This window comes from Engystomops pustulosus, chromosome 11 (genome assembly GCF_040894005.1).
Source record: "Engystomops pustulosus chromosome 11, aEngPut4.maternal, whole genome shotgun sequence".
Lineage (NCBI taxonomy): Eukaryota > Metazoa > Chordata > Amphibia > Anura > Leptodactylidae > Engystomops > Engystomops pustulosus.
In genome coordinates, this window is record NC_092421.1 from 5,659,938 (window position 1) to 5,675,885 (window position 15,948).

The window sequence follows — 15,948 nt, forward strand, 5'->3', positions numbered from 1 at the left end:
CTGACCAAACCCCGATCGCCCCCTGATCCGACTCTGACGTGAATTTCTTTATTTTAATCACAAAAAAACTCTCACCTCGATTTCTTTAGGCTTTACAACTTTCATAAATGCTCCTCTAGAACTCGCAACTTCACGCTCTTTGTTTGTCACTTTCCTGGTATCCAGAAACTTAAGATTAGGAAGTTTGTTCAGGACAAAGTACCTGCAGAAAAGAGCCACAGATGAACATTTGTCATTGTGATAGCTTACATTGTGAGCAAAATCCATCTTCCGGCACAATGAATGTATGTCAGGCTGACTCCAGCCCTGCACCTGGGTTATTTAGTGGATTTCTTGACTCATGTGTGACTAAATAATGGCACCTGAAAATCTTTACAATAGAATCTGTCAGCGTGGTGTGGGGTTTAACCCAACGTTTGCTCATGAGAATAATGGGTCCCAATCATTTCCCCATGTGAAGACGTCCACCAATTAGTTACATTTCGTTATGTTCTAAAAGGACACTTGAGAATTCTGAATTTAGAGAGAAGATAAATAATCACATAAATGACCTTTCATACAAAACCCACCGGAAAAAAAAATGGTAATATCTGAAATGAAAGTACATGAGGGTCAGCTGAATTGCTTTATTGTTGACTGTTACTCATTACAAGTCCCTTCATCTACAAGCAAACAGATTGGGTAATATTACGTCTCCATAACGCTGCCTTAGATAATAGACTAATCGGCGAGTCTACAATGGAATGATTGTGACAAACCCTATAGAAGCCTCATAAATACATGTGGATGTGAGACGTATGTGGAAATAGTCTTTAACGGTTGAACTGAGATGTACGGATGAAAGAGGTCACAGAAATGGGTCCACGGTGGCAAAGGCGCCAGTGGAAACACAGACAAGTTTGTCATCACCGGCTGCTCATGGATCATGGCACAGGACGAAAGGACGATTCAGCCACTCTCTTTGATTTGGGATATGGAGAACAAAGGGAGATGAAAGCTTCTGTCTGCTCAAGACTCTCTGTCTGGGGAATTCTGTCGTTGCCAAAGGTGAAGCATGAAGAGCGGGCAAGTGATATCCTGTGTCTGTGCGGCTAAGAGGTGCTGACTTTCTGCTCATTCCACACTTCAGTGTTTAACCTGTTCAGATACTGAGGTTCAGACGAAGCTACAAAAGCTAACTTGTCCATACTGCGTAAGATGTTTATGGTTCAGGCACCAACATAAAAAGTAAGAGTGGTCAAGTCTGCCATCCACTGCTTGTAACAGAACCTGAATAACCAAATGGATTCTACTCAATATGACTCATGGGGAAGCATTTATTTTGGCCAAGCCATAAACTCAGGGCTGGCGTTAGGGGGCGGCAAAAAGGGCCTTTGACCAGAGCCCCCTGCCCTAGAGGGGCCCCTGCATGTGGAGTTCTGTGGGCAGAGGATGTATTGCTCCTTTAATACCTCTAAGTTGGTGCTCGGGTGCAGATGCTTATCATCTATCTCCTGTCTATATATGTATCATCTATATGTCTAGTTATCCATCTCCTATCTTTTGTACTCTTTCCCGGTTCACTTGGTTGTTTGTAGGGCCTTAGTCCGTTCACTGTAGTTATAATTGTTGGTTGTCCTTATACTATATGTGTGTTATCTAAGTATTAAAGGACACTTGTCATCAGGTCTGTGTCACTAGTCCTGTCACCTCTACCTGTTGGAGCAGCTCACAAGGATCCCATCCCAGCCTAAATCTAGTCATTCATACATTAATCATTATAAAATCATATTTTCTTTATTATGTAAATGAGGCTGGTCACATGGCCAGAGGCAGTGATGTCACCCCTGTTACCCCTCCCCTCTCCCCCCCTACTCAGGTCTGTGTGTAATGTATAGTAAAGCATTGCTAGTGTGTGTGCTGCATCTACTGACATGCTGCATCCTCCTAATATACAGGTGAGAGACACAGACATCAGCTGCACAAGTACCTGACATGTTCTGCTATAACATGGCTACAGCCTGGAGCTGTTGTATCTCTCCTCTACACTCACACATGCACACACAGGCTGCAGGGGGCGTGGCCACCAGCAAGCACATGGAGCAGCCATCACCTCATTATACAGCCTCACATCATTACACAGGCTGTCAGTCAAGCACTGGGGGTGTGGCTGTACCTCCCACTCATGAATAAGGTGGACAGCTTGAATATGCTAATGACTCATTGGACATCTCACAGGTCATTTGCATACAGCTTTAGGACCTCATTGCTTAAGTTTACAGGCATGTAGAGGGACAATGAAGGGATAGAGGCAATGCTCTCTAATGGCAATATATTTAGTTTAGGAGGGTTATTTTGCCTGACGGGTTCTCTTTAACGAGCACTGCTTTACTTATCTTCTTTTGGGCAGTCAGGATGTCTCTAGGGTGAATATATTATACTTACCCTATAGAGTCTTTTGAGTGTATTTTATTACACTTCTTAAGTGCTTTTAATTGTATTGTCTGGTCTATGTCATTTCTTGTAAATGTTTTCAATAATAAAACTTAGATTTTTTATGGATTATTGAGGTTTAGTTGTGACACATCGGGACTTATTTACTAAGGGTCTGTTGATTGCACTTTCATCGTATTTTTAAATTTTCAGGATTTGCGCTGCTGTGACAGGGGTTTAGCAGGGGATTATGTCGCACCTGATGGGATTTTGGTGCAGCTGCGCTGCTTTCATCCGACAGAAATTGGTGGGCGGCCATCGGACAATCCAACAGATTCGGACTGAGAGCGGGATTTAACATTCAAATTGTGTCGCATTCCAATGCACTTACATGCACCAGGAAGAAGAAGGTGAACTCCGGGGACCGGAGCGTGCAAGCGACACATGCGGGATATCGGGTGCAGGATCTTAGTGAATCGTGGCAGATCTGTTGCTATCAACCTATTTTTCCTTCAAAACACATTTCAACTTCATTGCAGGCGCCTTAAAAGGAGCAGCTAACATTGTTTCATTGATTGCTCCATTAACACAGGTGCGGGTGTTGATAAGGACAGGGCTGGGGGACAATCTGTCATGATTAAGTAAGAATCACACCACTGGACACTTTAAAAGGAGGCTGGTGCTTGGCATCATTGTTTCTCTTCTGTTAACCATGGTTATCTCTAAAGAAACACAGGCAGTCATCATTGCACTGCACAAAACTGGCCGAACAGGGAAGAGTATCGCAGCTAGAAAGATTGCACCTCCGTCAGCAATCTATTGCATCATCAAGGAATTCAAGGAGAGAGGTGCCATTGTTGGCAAGGGCGCCCCAAGAGGAACCAGCAAGCGCCAGGACCGTCTCTTAAAAGTGTTTCAGCTTGGGGATGGGGCTCCCAGCAGTGCAGAGCTTGCTCAGGAATGGCAGCAGGCAGGTGTGAGGCATCTGCACGCACTGTGAGACTGCGGAGACTCTTGGAGCAAGGCCTGGTGTCAAGGAGGGCAGCAAAGAAGCCACATCTCTCCAGAAAAAACATCAGGGACAGACTGATATTCTGCAAAAGGCACAGGGAGTGGACTGCTGAGAATTGGGGAAAAGTCATTTTCTCTGATGAATCCCCTTTCCGATTGTTTGGAACATCTGGAAAACAGCTTGTTGGGAGAAGAAAAGTTGAGCGATGTTAAGGTGTTAAGACACCAGTGGAGCCGAGCGTGTGTATATGTAGAATCTGTGGGCAGAAAGTGAAGCGTGGCCAGGGAGCTAACGTTGGCACCAAGGCTCCTGCATCAACACATGCAGCGTCACCATCCAATGGCCTGGAAGAAACGGGTGTCAGATGCGGTTCATCCTGCTGCCGCAGTAACAGCAGAAGCACCTAGTGGCCCACATGCCATTTCAGCCAGTCAAAGCTCCATCACCTCTGCCGAAGGGAGCTGTTTGTCTTTGACATCATCTCCTGATCCAGATGCTCCTGCTCCTCGCTACGCATGGCGCCAGCAGTCGTTGAAAGAGGCGATTATAAAGAGACAACTGTATGTGTCCAGCCATCCTGAGGTGCAGAAGCTGACCATGCTCATGTCCAAGTTGTTGGTACTGCAGTCCCTCCCTTTCCAAGTCGTGGACTCTGCACCCTTCAGAGAACTTATGGCTTGGGCCAAAGCGAGGTGGAGAGTTCCAAGCTGCCATTTTTTTTCCAAAAAGGCAGTGCCAGCCCTTCACAAATATGTAGAACAGAAGTTGGGCCAGTCCTTGAGCTTATAAGTTTCTTTCAAGGTGCACGGCAGCGTGGACATGTGGAGCTGTAACTACGGTCAGGGCCTTTATGGCCCCCTGGGTGAATGTTCTTCCCGCCCAGCCGCACCAACAACTTGAACAAGAGACACCGATTTCTCCTCCACGTTGTCAACCTGCTGCTCCTACTCCTGCGCCAGTATCCGCCTCCGCCTCCTCCTTCTCCACCACCACCTCAGCCTCCACAAGTCTAAGTGCTGCCCCATCATAACACATGTGCAGGGCACAGCGGTGTCACGCAGTTCTGCACCTGATTTGCCTGGGCAAACAAAGTCACACAGGGGAGGAACTGCTCTGCGTAATGCAACAAAAAATCAATCTGTGGCTTTCACTGCAGCAACTGAAAATCGGAACCATGGTGACATACAATTGGAGGAACATGGTGTCCGCGCTGCACCGAGGAGGGATGGTCCATGCGCCCTGCATGGCGCGCATGTTTTATCTGGTAGTCAACAGGTTTCTCAAGTCTTCCACCCATCTGCAAAACATTTTAAAAATGGCCAAGAAACTGCATGCACTTCAGCCATTCTTACAAAGCCAAGCACACCCTCCTCAAGTTGCAGCGTCAGAACGGCCTCCCCCAACATAGTCTCATATGCGATGTTTCCACCCGTTTCCAGCCTCCATATGTTAGGTCGCCTGTATGAACAGAGAAAAGCCATTAATGATTTTTTGATTATGCAAGCGGACTGGAGTACTCACCTGTGTAACTTTGATGTCAGCCACTGGCAGCTCATGCGTGACATCTTCCATTTGCTCAGGCCCTTTGAAGAGGCCACATTATTTGTCAGTCGCCAGGACTGCGGGATGAATAACGTCATTCCACTGCTTCATGTCCTGGAACTCATGCTGCAAAATCTGTCTGGTCAGGGCACTGGAGAAGTGGAGACTACATCTCATGGTCACATGCGTCCGGTGGGGGGTGAACTGGAGGAGGAGGACATTAGGGCACAAGCAGAATCTGGTGAAATCAGTGGTTTTTCCACTCAGGTGACAAGAGAGGAGGAGCAGGAGCATCCGGAGGAGGTAGAAGATGACGCAGATGACCCAGAAGTTATGTGGCAGTATATAGTGGAGATGGAGGCTGGGAGTCCCTAAGAGCTACCTCCGCAGATGGCCTGCAGCATACTGCTTTGCCTAACTAGTGACAGCCGAATAGTCAACATCCGGCATAGGGATGACTTTTGGCTCTCCACCCTCTTGGACCCTCGCTACCGTTCAAAAATGGGTGACTTTTTTCCAGCTGCCGAGAGGGATGAACAACTGGCGCACTATAGAAAAATACTGAAAAGACAGTTGGCCGCTGCCTTTGTGCGCCATTGTCCATCCTCTGTCAGGTCTGACCGAGGGATTGCTGGCAGTGATCGATCATGCACTAGTGCCATGGCTGCTGTGGGGAGATGGGGGGGGGGGGGGGGGTAGGAGCAGTAGCAGCTCCATCAGCAGCAACTTAAGTGCGGAGGTGGCCTACTTGGACAGCTCTTTACCACCCCAGGTAGAGGACCCCCTGGACTACTGGGTAGCCAAACTTGATGCGTGGCCGCAACTTGGGGAGTTTGCAGTAGAGAAGCTGCCCTGTCTGGCCAGTAGTGTGGCATCAGAGTGGGTGTTCAGTGCGGCGGGGGCCATCGTTACCCCAAGGGGAACCCACTTGTCCACCCATAATGTGGAGAGACTGACCTTTGTCAAGATGAATCAGGCTTAGATCGGCCGGATTTCAAATCATCAATGCCTTATGCATCAGATCAGCCATGACCCCCAAATGTTGAGAAATGAGTCTGGATTCTAACTACCTGCCACAGTCACTATTCTGATGCTGCCACCGCCAGATCTGCTGCCAGTTGCTCCATCTGCCTCCTACCATCTTTACCAGGGACTGGCATTGTGCCACTATGTGGGCTCCTGCTGCTGCTGCCGCCTCCACCTTCCCACTCTATCATTGTGCCACTCTGTGGCTTTACATGTTGCTGCCACCTGTGAGCTCCAGCTGCTGCTTCTGCTGCCGCCACCTACACACACTGTCGTTGTGCCACTCTGAGGGCTCCTGCTGCTGCTGCCGACGCCACCTCCACACTCTATCATTGTGCCACTCTGTGGCTTACCAGGTTGCCGCCACCTCCACACTGTCATTGTATCTGCTGCTGGGCTCATGCTGCTGCTGCCGCCACCTCCACACTCTGCCATTGTGCCATTCTGTGGCCTACCATGTTTCCGCCACATACATAATTTGTCATTGTGCCACTCTGAGGCCTACTCATGCTGCTGCCAACTGACCGCTGTCTCCCTGGAACACCTTGTGATTTAAATAATGCTGTTTTCACCCTCCACCCCTCTATGACGTTGCCACTATGTTTAGTTTTCCCCTTCATTTCATCTCTTTGAAGGAATGAAAAGCCTCAGGATTGATAGCCATAAGCAGGAGTGGATACAGAACACACAGGACATGCAAATATCCCATTAACTGGTCATCTCTGTTTTGGATCCACTCCTGTTTGATTTTGGCTTTAGCAATACTGATGGCTTATTGGCCAATTGAAAGCGGACACTGACGGATGAAAGGGCAAAATGATCAGTGACGTCAATGCAGAATTACTGCCGACACCCTCTCCACTCTTTAGGGGGTTTCTACATGTTTCCGCGTTTAACAGAACAGGTTCTGTCGTAATCTATGGAATCATCTGATGTCAGTGTAAAAAGAGTGCACTCTTTGATGTTATAGTGGGATCTTGACCCTCAGCTCGGTCCTTTCGAGCTGGCACAGACGTTACCTTGTCAGGCTGTGTTCCCACTTCGCTTATTTGGTGAAGTTGGCCCCTGTAAGTGTCCATGGAATTGAAGAGTGAAGCGATTCTAAGAGCGGCGGCTGTCATGTGCATGTCATACTAAAACACAGCATTCTTTGAAGACCAAACCACGGTCCCTATGCATATTTAAGCATGGCACAACATTCTAAAACACCCTACAGGCTCTCTGCAGCCAGGAAATAGCAGTTTTTTAACGTGATTCATCATGATTCGATTCGGGTCGAATCAAATTTTTAAAAAAAATTTGGCAAATCGGTTGAACTGAATTTCAACAAATTCACCCATCTCTATTCATGAGCACCTCTGTCGGGGCAGTGCAGGGGTAGCCAGATTCACGAAGAACAAGCACCACAAGTCCAGAATCTGGTGCCCCCTGCACACTGCACAGGACAATGCACATAGTAGACACTGCAGTGTTCCTGATAAATGTGCCCCACTGGGCCTGTGATATATTTTTAGTAGCACAGTGTGGCAAGGAATGAACTGGCTGGCAAATGCTGCAGAGACTGCCGGGAGAAGGAATTTTGAGGTTGTATAGCTGATGGACAATTGTCACCTGTCATTTAATTCTTAAGTGATGCCTATCTCTGCACTCAGCCTTATTGTACAGTACATTTATTGCCACTATATATTATATGCTGGTATATATTTATGTGTGCAGTACATTAATTTCTGGTATATATGTATTCAGTACCTGCACATATTTATGTGTATGTATGCGTAACCTCTATATGTATCTTCTCGGTGTAAACAATGTAACAAGATACTGACCTGTATCTTTGGTAATCATCTTCATCTTTCTCGGTGCTGACAAGTTCATTGGGACAGGCCTGGTTACCGAGCAAGCTGAGATATTCCAAAGCCGGAGCAGATGAGGCCAATGCATCCAGGAGATGATCCAGCTCAGTCAGGTATTTCAGAAAATGTTAAGACAATGCAATATTATTGTTTGGCTCATTAGACAATCATTTTTATTTCTTTCCATGCTTTAAAGGGATTATAAGAGATTTCATGAACATGGCGTTCCTCCCTCGCGTTCATGGGGTGTGTCTGGTATCACAGCCTCAACAAGTCCAGGCAGTTCCTGGCTTAAGTACCACGTGGGTTCTATATGTTTGTTATTAAGTTGAATTTGTATGCAAGTCGGAACAGATTTATTTTTTAAGTGTAACTCCAGACAACATATTTTTTTCCCTGTGGCAATTGGATTTTCAAAATTTTGGGTTGACAAGGAAACAAGGATTATCAATAAATTTTCATTGTAGACAACTTATAGTTGATATCATTGTAGCAAAGTTCTGTAAGTCGAGGACCGCCTGTGTTGTGCTGGTGACTGATACGGCCTTAAACTGCAATACCAAAAACACCCAATGAACATGCAATTTTTAACATAGAAGTGTTTTAGGACTGTTCTTCTGCCATTAGAATTCTTTTTGATAGTTCCTGCAGAAAACAGAGAAAAACTTTTGCCTGCCTTGATTTCCATTTGTAGCAGAATGCTGTATCTGGGGACAGTAGGGCTGTATTTCTCATAGGGCACTGAGGACCGGTGTCTTAAAGGAAACCTACCATTTGATTTGATGCCTTATGAAGCAAACATACCTTGAGACTGCTGTAGCTACACTGATGCAGGATCATATCTTGGTTAATCCCTGAGCTGAGTGGTTTTGCTGAAAAAACAATTATAACATTCAGGACCTTGGGAAAGTTGGGTCAGCATGTAATTCAATACACAAAGGAGCTTGGAATTACAAATGGCTGCTAAGTAAAGAATGACTTCGCATGACTAGTCAAGCACTAATCAACAGCAGCTGGGGGATGGTGCAGCAATTGATTATTCTGTCTGGCAGGGAGAAGAGTGATTGCATCATCATCTCCAGCAGAGAGAAACTCTCCTGCTATGAGACGTAGGAAATAAAGCGCTGAACCAGCCATAGAAGTGACAGAGCTTCATTATTATAATGTTATATCTGTTGTATCAGCAAAACCACTCAGCTCAGGGATTAACTAAGATCTGATCCTACATCAGCATTCTTAAGGTATGTTTGCTTCATAATGCATCAAATCACATGGTAGGTTTCCTTTATGCACCTAAATGAGGAGGGGCATCTCCAAGAACATTTATGTTTTTCTTCATGTTTTTTTACATTTGATTTCTGACCTGATTGTTGTCACACACTGGCGGTGTGTCATAAACTATAGGAGAGGTGACGCAAGGAGTCTACAACAGTGGAGGAATGGTGTTGGATTTTAAATGAAACAAGTCAGATGCAATAGAAGCATAAACTTTCAGGATCCAAGTGGAGGAACCACAATATCATGTAAAATATTGAGTTAAAAAAAAAATCACAACTATATTTCTACAATACCTTCATTTCAGCTCAGTTAATTCAGGTTAATGGGCAAATAAACCCACAAATAAAATGGTCATTATTATTTTACTTAAAAGATTCCTTAAGAGGATAAACTGAGGAGGATAGCAATGAAACTGCTGAAACTAATAGGATAAAAGTTGTCCTAAGACAGGAGCTATTGATTTGGGAAGAAATATTTTAGAATATATTTATTTTAATTATTTACCTTAAAGAGGAGCTGTCACCCTGAAAAACAGCATTGGAGCTACTTACTAAAGTGAGCAGCTCCTGGTGCTAAAACAAATGCAGCAGTGTTACAATGTTAGCGTTATCTGAAACTTCCGATAACGCTAACAAACACCACTGCGCTGTACACTAGAAACGGGGAAGAGGCAGCACCTTGGATATGCCAGACCACTGGGAGAGCCGTCCGGCGTTTGTATTGTATCAGAGATTTTTGATAATACTAATAATTCTTTATTTATATAGCGCACACAGATTACGCAGCGCTGCACAAAGCATGACAAATCAGTCCCTGTCCCCCATGAGGCTCACAATCTAAACAACCTACCAGTATTTTTTGGAGTGTGGGAGGAAACCCCACAGGAGAACATACAAACTCTTTGCAGATGTTGACCCTGGGTGGGACTAGAACCCAGGTCTCCTGTGCTGTGTCTGTTTCAACACTAGGAGCTGCTTACTATAGTAACATCTCCTAGTGCCGAATTTCCGGGTGACAGGTCCTCTTTAAACTCCTGGGTTGCAGGGTTAAGCTCCTGATCAACCTGCATTTGCTTGAATCTTAGCAAAAAGTAAATGCAGAATTCCCGCGTCTTCAGTCACATCATCAATAAACATTAGACCCCCGGATGCCCATGTCATCACTCTCTCTCCGAAATGTTTTCGAGAACATGGTGTGATTTCAAACATGACCCGTTCCAAGCCTTCTACATACTGTTTGCTTCTAACCATTTTGGTACAGGTTGATCTTATCCTCATCTGTCTAAATAATGCTGTTCCAGGACTGGTTTGGCTTCTTTGGATGTTTTTGGCAAAGTCTGATTTGGCTTTGTGTTTTCGAGGCTGATTAGTGGTTTGCACTTTGTGGTGAACCCTCTGTATTTGCTCTCGGGAAGTTGTCTCTTTATGGGACCCTTAGATATAGGTCCACCTACTTCCTGGAGAGACTTCTTTGCTTGGGTGGGTGTTTATTCTTTACCATTGAAAGAATTCTGTGATGCTCTGATATATTTTTCTGTGGACATCCAAGACTTTTTGAATTCCCGAGCTCACAAGTTTTCTCGTTTCCCCCAGATTGTACCAAACTGTTCATTTTGTTATTCCTAACATTCCTAAAGATTTGCTAATGGAATGAAACAGACCATCATTAGGCTCATTTGACCACATGTGTTTTCACAGCGACACCTCATCCATGCAAATACCCCTCCGGGAATCAACATTAGACCTTTTACCTGCTGAGACATAAAGCAGTCTATGGAGCCCATTACATTGCTTTGGAGTTGAGTGGCCAATTATTTTTGATCAATTAAAATAGATTCAGCTTCCGATTAAAGAGCTGTCAGGGAGGGGCCATGCTCATGGTTGCCCAGTATTAGATAGGATGGGCAGAAGCAAGCAGGCAGGGCTGTTGGGGGGCTGGAGTTTTAGGGTTCACTGTCCTGTCTGTTGTTCCTGAGTCCAGTGTCCCTATTACACACTACAGTATACCTGGCTCCCTGACAGCAAATCACCATCATTATCTGTTATTCCTCCTTTCATCGCCCCCCCCATCCCTTATGCAGCCACTAGCTGACCCCATGCTCCAAGCAAGTCTCTGCCAGCTCACATCTGCAATGGGGGATGAGGGGGGAAGGGGAGAGAGGAAGATGTAGCAGTACATATGATTATGATGACAAAGAAATCCCAATGCCCCAGTTACTCAATGCAATAGGACGGCAGTGGAACCATTAAAGCGTAACTGTAAAGCTGTAGTGATTTTACCAAATTATTATATGTGATTCCCCCTTTGAAAACAAACAGAACGATGTCTACTTTGTGCTGCTCGTCCTTTTCTTTCCAAAGTTATGTTGTATATGGTGACAGCTTCCAACGCATGGAGGAGCAGGGAACATGTAACAAGTGCTAGAAATTATAAGTAAACCAGTTACATGCGGTCTATAGTCTGTGCTGTGTGAGCAGTAAGGGTTAATAGCTTATCTGGAGAGCTGATACTGCAGATGACAAGGTGGGGGAAGTGAGCAGTGAGAAGAGGAGAGACAGACAGATAAATTTCTGTACAATCACAAAATTGGTTGGAGTGACTGATAGGGAACAGGGGACATCTTGTACCTCAATATTCTGTGCTGGAGAGACCTGCATACACATCCAGCTCTATTGCATTCACTGTTACATGACCTCCTCCTCTGTGAGCAGGGAGCAGCAGCTCCTCCTTTCCCATGAATCCATAGTTTGTTTACGGACTCCAGTGCTTATCAGCACATGGAAAGGAGGCAGCCATTGCAGCACTAAGTTGATCTGAGGGGGATAGCAAGGAAACTACTGCATATAGGTAATAAAGATAATAGGCAAAGTTGTTTTACCTCCCAAGAGCTATTGATTTGTGGAAAACAAAAAAACCTTTACAATTACTCCTTTGTGGTAATTATAAGAGCAGATTGGAAATTGTATTAAAGGGGTTGTCTGAGTTTTGAAAAAAAAATATATGTGGCCGGGAGCAGGCTGCCTAAAACAATAAAGCTGTACTTACCTTCCGGTGCCCTCCCATATCCAGCGCTGCTGTCGCTCCGGTCCAGGCGCCATGTAAACAAACATGGTCGCCAGAGCAGCGCTGCATTCAGCTTCCGGCCGCACCCGACAACCTTCCGGCCCCCATAGACAATGCTTTGTATAGGGACGGATAGGCGTACCCGGCCACGGCCGGCCGGAAGCTGAATGCAGCGCTGCTCCGGCGGCCATGTTTGTTTACATGGCACCCGGACCGGAGCGACAGCAGCGCTAGATACCGGAGGGCACCGGAAGGTAAGTACAGCTTTATTATTTTAGGCAGCCCACTCCCGGCCACATATATATATTTTTTTTTAAACTCGGACCACCCCTTTAAAGAGGTTATGGGAATCTGTCATTCGGTGAAAATGTGTGTCCTGCTGACAGGTTCCTTTTAAAAAGATTACAATTGATGATTATTAAGTAAGGGATCATTTTATATTCGATTGCTATGAAATTCACCAAATGCTTGGAATTATTTAGAAACAAGCAAATCACGACAACGGACAAATCATGAAGGTAAGTCCATGCTAGTGCTTAGCACAGAGCGTGCCAGGCAGCATGTTATAGAGCAGGAAAAGCTTAGCAGATTGTACATAGTGCTCTATATGCCAACAGGATGTGCATGGTCTATATACACTATTCCTATAGCATGTTTTAGAGGGGCAGGAACTGATCAGATTGTATACAGTTATAGGATATCTGCATGTTCATCTCTGCTCACTCTAGTTTCTATCTTTGGATATGCACAGACAAGGAAGGCCTAGGTTTTCAATGTATCCTCACTAAATATGAAGCACTCACATATATTTAACGGTACAGTTATAATATATTCTACACTAATCTGGGTCATGTACAGAGAAGCTGCAGATCACGTCTTTTAGTGCTTGAACATATATTTGAGAAAATACTGCATACTGATATTTTACCACTAGAGGGCACATGCATAGACTTATGTAAACTGCCAGAGTCCCAATTTGTTTGTCTTTAGGTAGATATTTTATGGGGTGAATTTACCACACAACAAACAGTCAGTCAGGAGACTCCCCTTAAAAATCGAGCAGAAACCTAATTTTCATACAGAAATAAAAAAAGGTTACCACAACCTTGGCTAATCTGAGATAATTCAAATTTTAACTTCTTGGAGTTATATGTTTGAACAGGTATATGTAACCAGCTGATCGTGGGTGCTAATACATGAGCAATCAGATTGTGCTTAGCCTTACTCACTTCCAATCAGATTGTGCTTAGCCTTAGTCACTTCCTATCAGATTGTGTTTAGCCTTACTCCCTTCCAATCAGATTGTGCTTAGCCTTACTCCCTTCCAATCAGATTGTGCTTAGCCTTACTCACTTCCAATCAGATTGTGATTAGCCTTACTCACTTCCAATCAGATTGTGCTTAGCTTTACACACTTCCAATCAGATTGTGCTTAGCCTTACTCCCTTCCAATCAGATTGTGCTTAGCCTTACTCACTTCCAATCAGATTGTGCTTAGCCTTACTCACTTCCAATCAGATTGTGCTTAGCCTTACTCCCTTCCAATCAGATTGTGCTTAGCCTTACTCACTTCCAATCGGATTGTGCTTAGCCTTACTCCCTTCCAATCAGATTGTGCTTAGCCTTACTCACTTCCAATCAGATTGTGCTTAGCCTTACTCACTTCCAATCAGATTGTGCTTAGCCTTACTAACTTCCAATCAGATTGTGCTTAGCCTTACTCCCTTCCAATCAGATTGTGCTTAGCCTTACTCCCTTCCAATCAGATTGTGCTTAGCCTTGCTCACTTCCAATCAGATTGTGCTTAGCCTTACTCCCTTCCAATCAGATTGTGCTTAGTCTTACTCACTTCCAATCAGATTGTGCTTAGTCTTACTCGCTTTCCAATCAGATTGTGCTTAGCCTTACTCACTTCCAATCAGATTGTGCTTAGCCTTACTCCCTTCCAATCAGATTGTGCTTAGCCTTACTCCCTTCCAATCAGATTGTGCTTAGCCTTACTCACTTCCAATCAGATTGTGCTTAGCCTTACTCACTTCCAATCAGATTGTGCTTAGTCTTACTCACTTCCAATCAGATTGTGCTTAGCCTTACTCACTTCCAATCAGATTGTGCTTAGCCTTACTCACTTCCAATCAGATTGTGCTTAGTCTTACTCACTTCCAATCAGATTGTGCTTAGCCTTACTCCCTTCCAATCAGATTGTGCTTAGCCTTACTCACTTCCAATCAGATTGTGCTTAGTCTTACTCGCTTTCCAATCAGATTGTGCTTTTGCACCCTTACACCTTTGGACGCTTGCTTTGAAATTTTTTTCCCAACGTCTATACTACTTCCACTACTATAAGAGACAATACATTAGAAATCACAGCAAATAAAAAACTTAGGCAGTTTGTATCACTTTACATATTGTGAAAGGATATCTCATTCTTGTTTAGAGTCAAGGTGTGTAGATATGGAAGTGCTGGAAAGGTTATATGATTTCCCAGTTGATTGTTGTCTAGAATCAGCTCTTCCAGGCAGATAAAACCTTCCAGTCCTTCCACAGATCTGCAGAGAGAGAGAAAATAAAGTATAAAATACTCTAAATAGCATTCAAAGTGCAGCTACATCTACAGAAAAAAAAACCTGGTTATGGTCAACTATAAAATACTGTATATACTCGAGTATAAGCCGACCCATGTATAAGCCGAGGCCCCTAATTTTACCACAAAAACCTGGTAAAACCTATATTATTTGTACTCGAGTATAAGCCGAGTTTGGGGTTTCCGCACATTTTTTTGTGCTGAAAAACTAGGCTTATACTTGAGTATATATGGTAGTTATATTTCTAGATATAGACGGAGAGCCAAGTGTACGCTTGGACTTGAATAAAGTCATTTTAAACTTTAGACTTGTGCTGCCCCTTTTCTTATTCCGGATGGGAAGTGCTCAGTCCTCCTGCTGTGGTTATGCTGCAGGGTCACAGAGTTCACAATCCTTCTCAATATTGTCAAACAACTTTGTTATGATCCCAAGCTCCGTCCTTAATCCCTTGAAGACCTAGAAGCTTTTCATTTTTTTTTCCAGAGCTGATTGAGGACTTGTTAAAAAAAATTCTACTTTCTAGTGGCACCATGTACTGGAAAGCTGGAAAAATAATTAAAATGTAGCGGAATAGGCAGAAAAAAAAGCATTTGCACAATTTTTAATGGGCTTTGTTTTTAAAGCTTTGACTGTGCCGTCCGGAATTTATATCGTTTAGTTATCTATTTAAAAAAAAATCCTCGTGTATGCTGATAGGTACCGCGATCAGGTGCCAGCGACTGCCGCCGTTACCAGCAGGTGTCTGCCAACATATCTGGAGGTAGCAGAAGGAGCAGTAATAAACCACTTCTTCCTTCTCCCCAGGGTTTCCTGTATCTGTGCCGGGGCAGTAGAAGCTGGAGCAATGGCAGACGTCGCTGCAGACCTGGATTCAGGTGGTGGTGGACCCAATGAGCCACCGGGAGCAATGACATAAGCCGACACCTGGGAGCAAAGTCTAAGTGGCACCCGGTATGCACCAGAGCCCGTCGTAAAGCGGGTTGGAATTACTATGGCGGGATACCACCAGGCCACTCCACAGGCGCAACTTGCTCACGTTAATGGCCAAGGCGAGGTACAGACAAGGCAGGCAGAGACAGAGTCGTAGTCAGGCAGGAGGTTGGGACAGGGGGCACCTGATCCGAGTCGGGGATGTCGTTCTGTCCCTTTAAATTTCAGAGAGTCAGCGCGCATGCAC

At 44.7% G+C, this 15,948-nt stretch overlaps 1 protein-coding gene across 2 annotated transcripts in view; it reads right to left on the reverse strand.

Moving 5' to 3' along the window:
• The window catches only part of LRMDA (leucine rich melanocyte differentiation associated), a 559,529-nt gene that overhangs the window by 188,489 nt on the left and 355,092 nt on the right, over positions 1-15,948 (reverse strand). For both annotated transcript variants that reach the window (XM_072129322.1, XM_072129323.1), the window contains exons 3-5: positions 14,609-14,735; positions 7,819-7,958; positions 76-202 (exon numbers count right to left, since the gene is read on the reverse strand). In XM_072129322.1, coding sequence (XP_071985423.1) covers positions 76-202; positions 7,819-7,958; positions 14,609-14,735 — 394 coding nt within the window. The remainder of the gene's footprint in view (positions 1-75; positions 203-7,818; positions 7,959-14,608; positions 14,736-15,948) is intronic.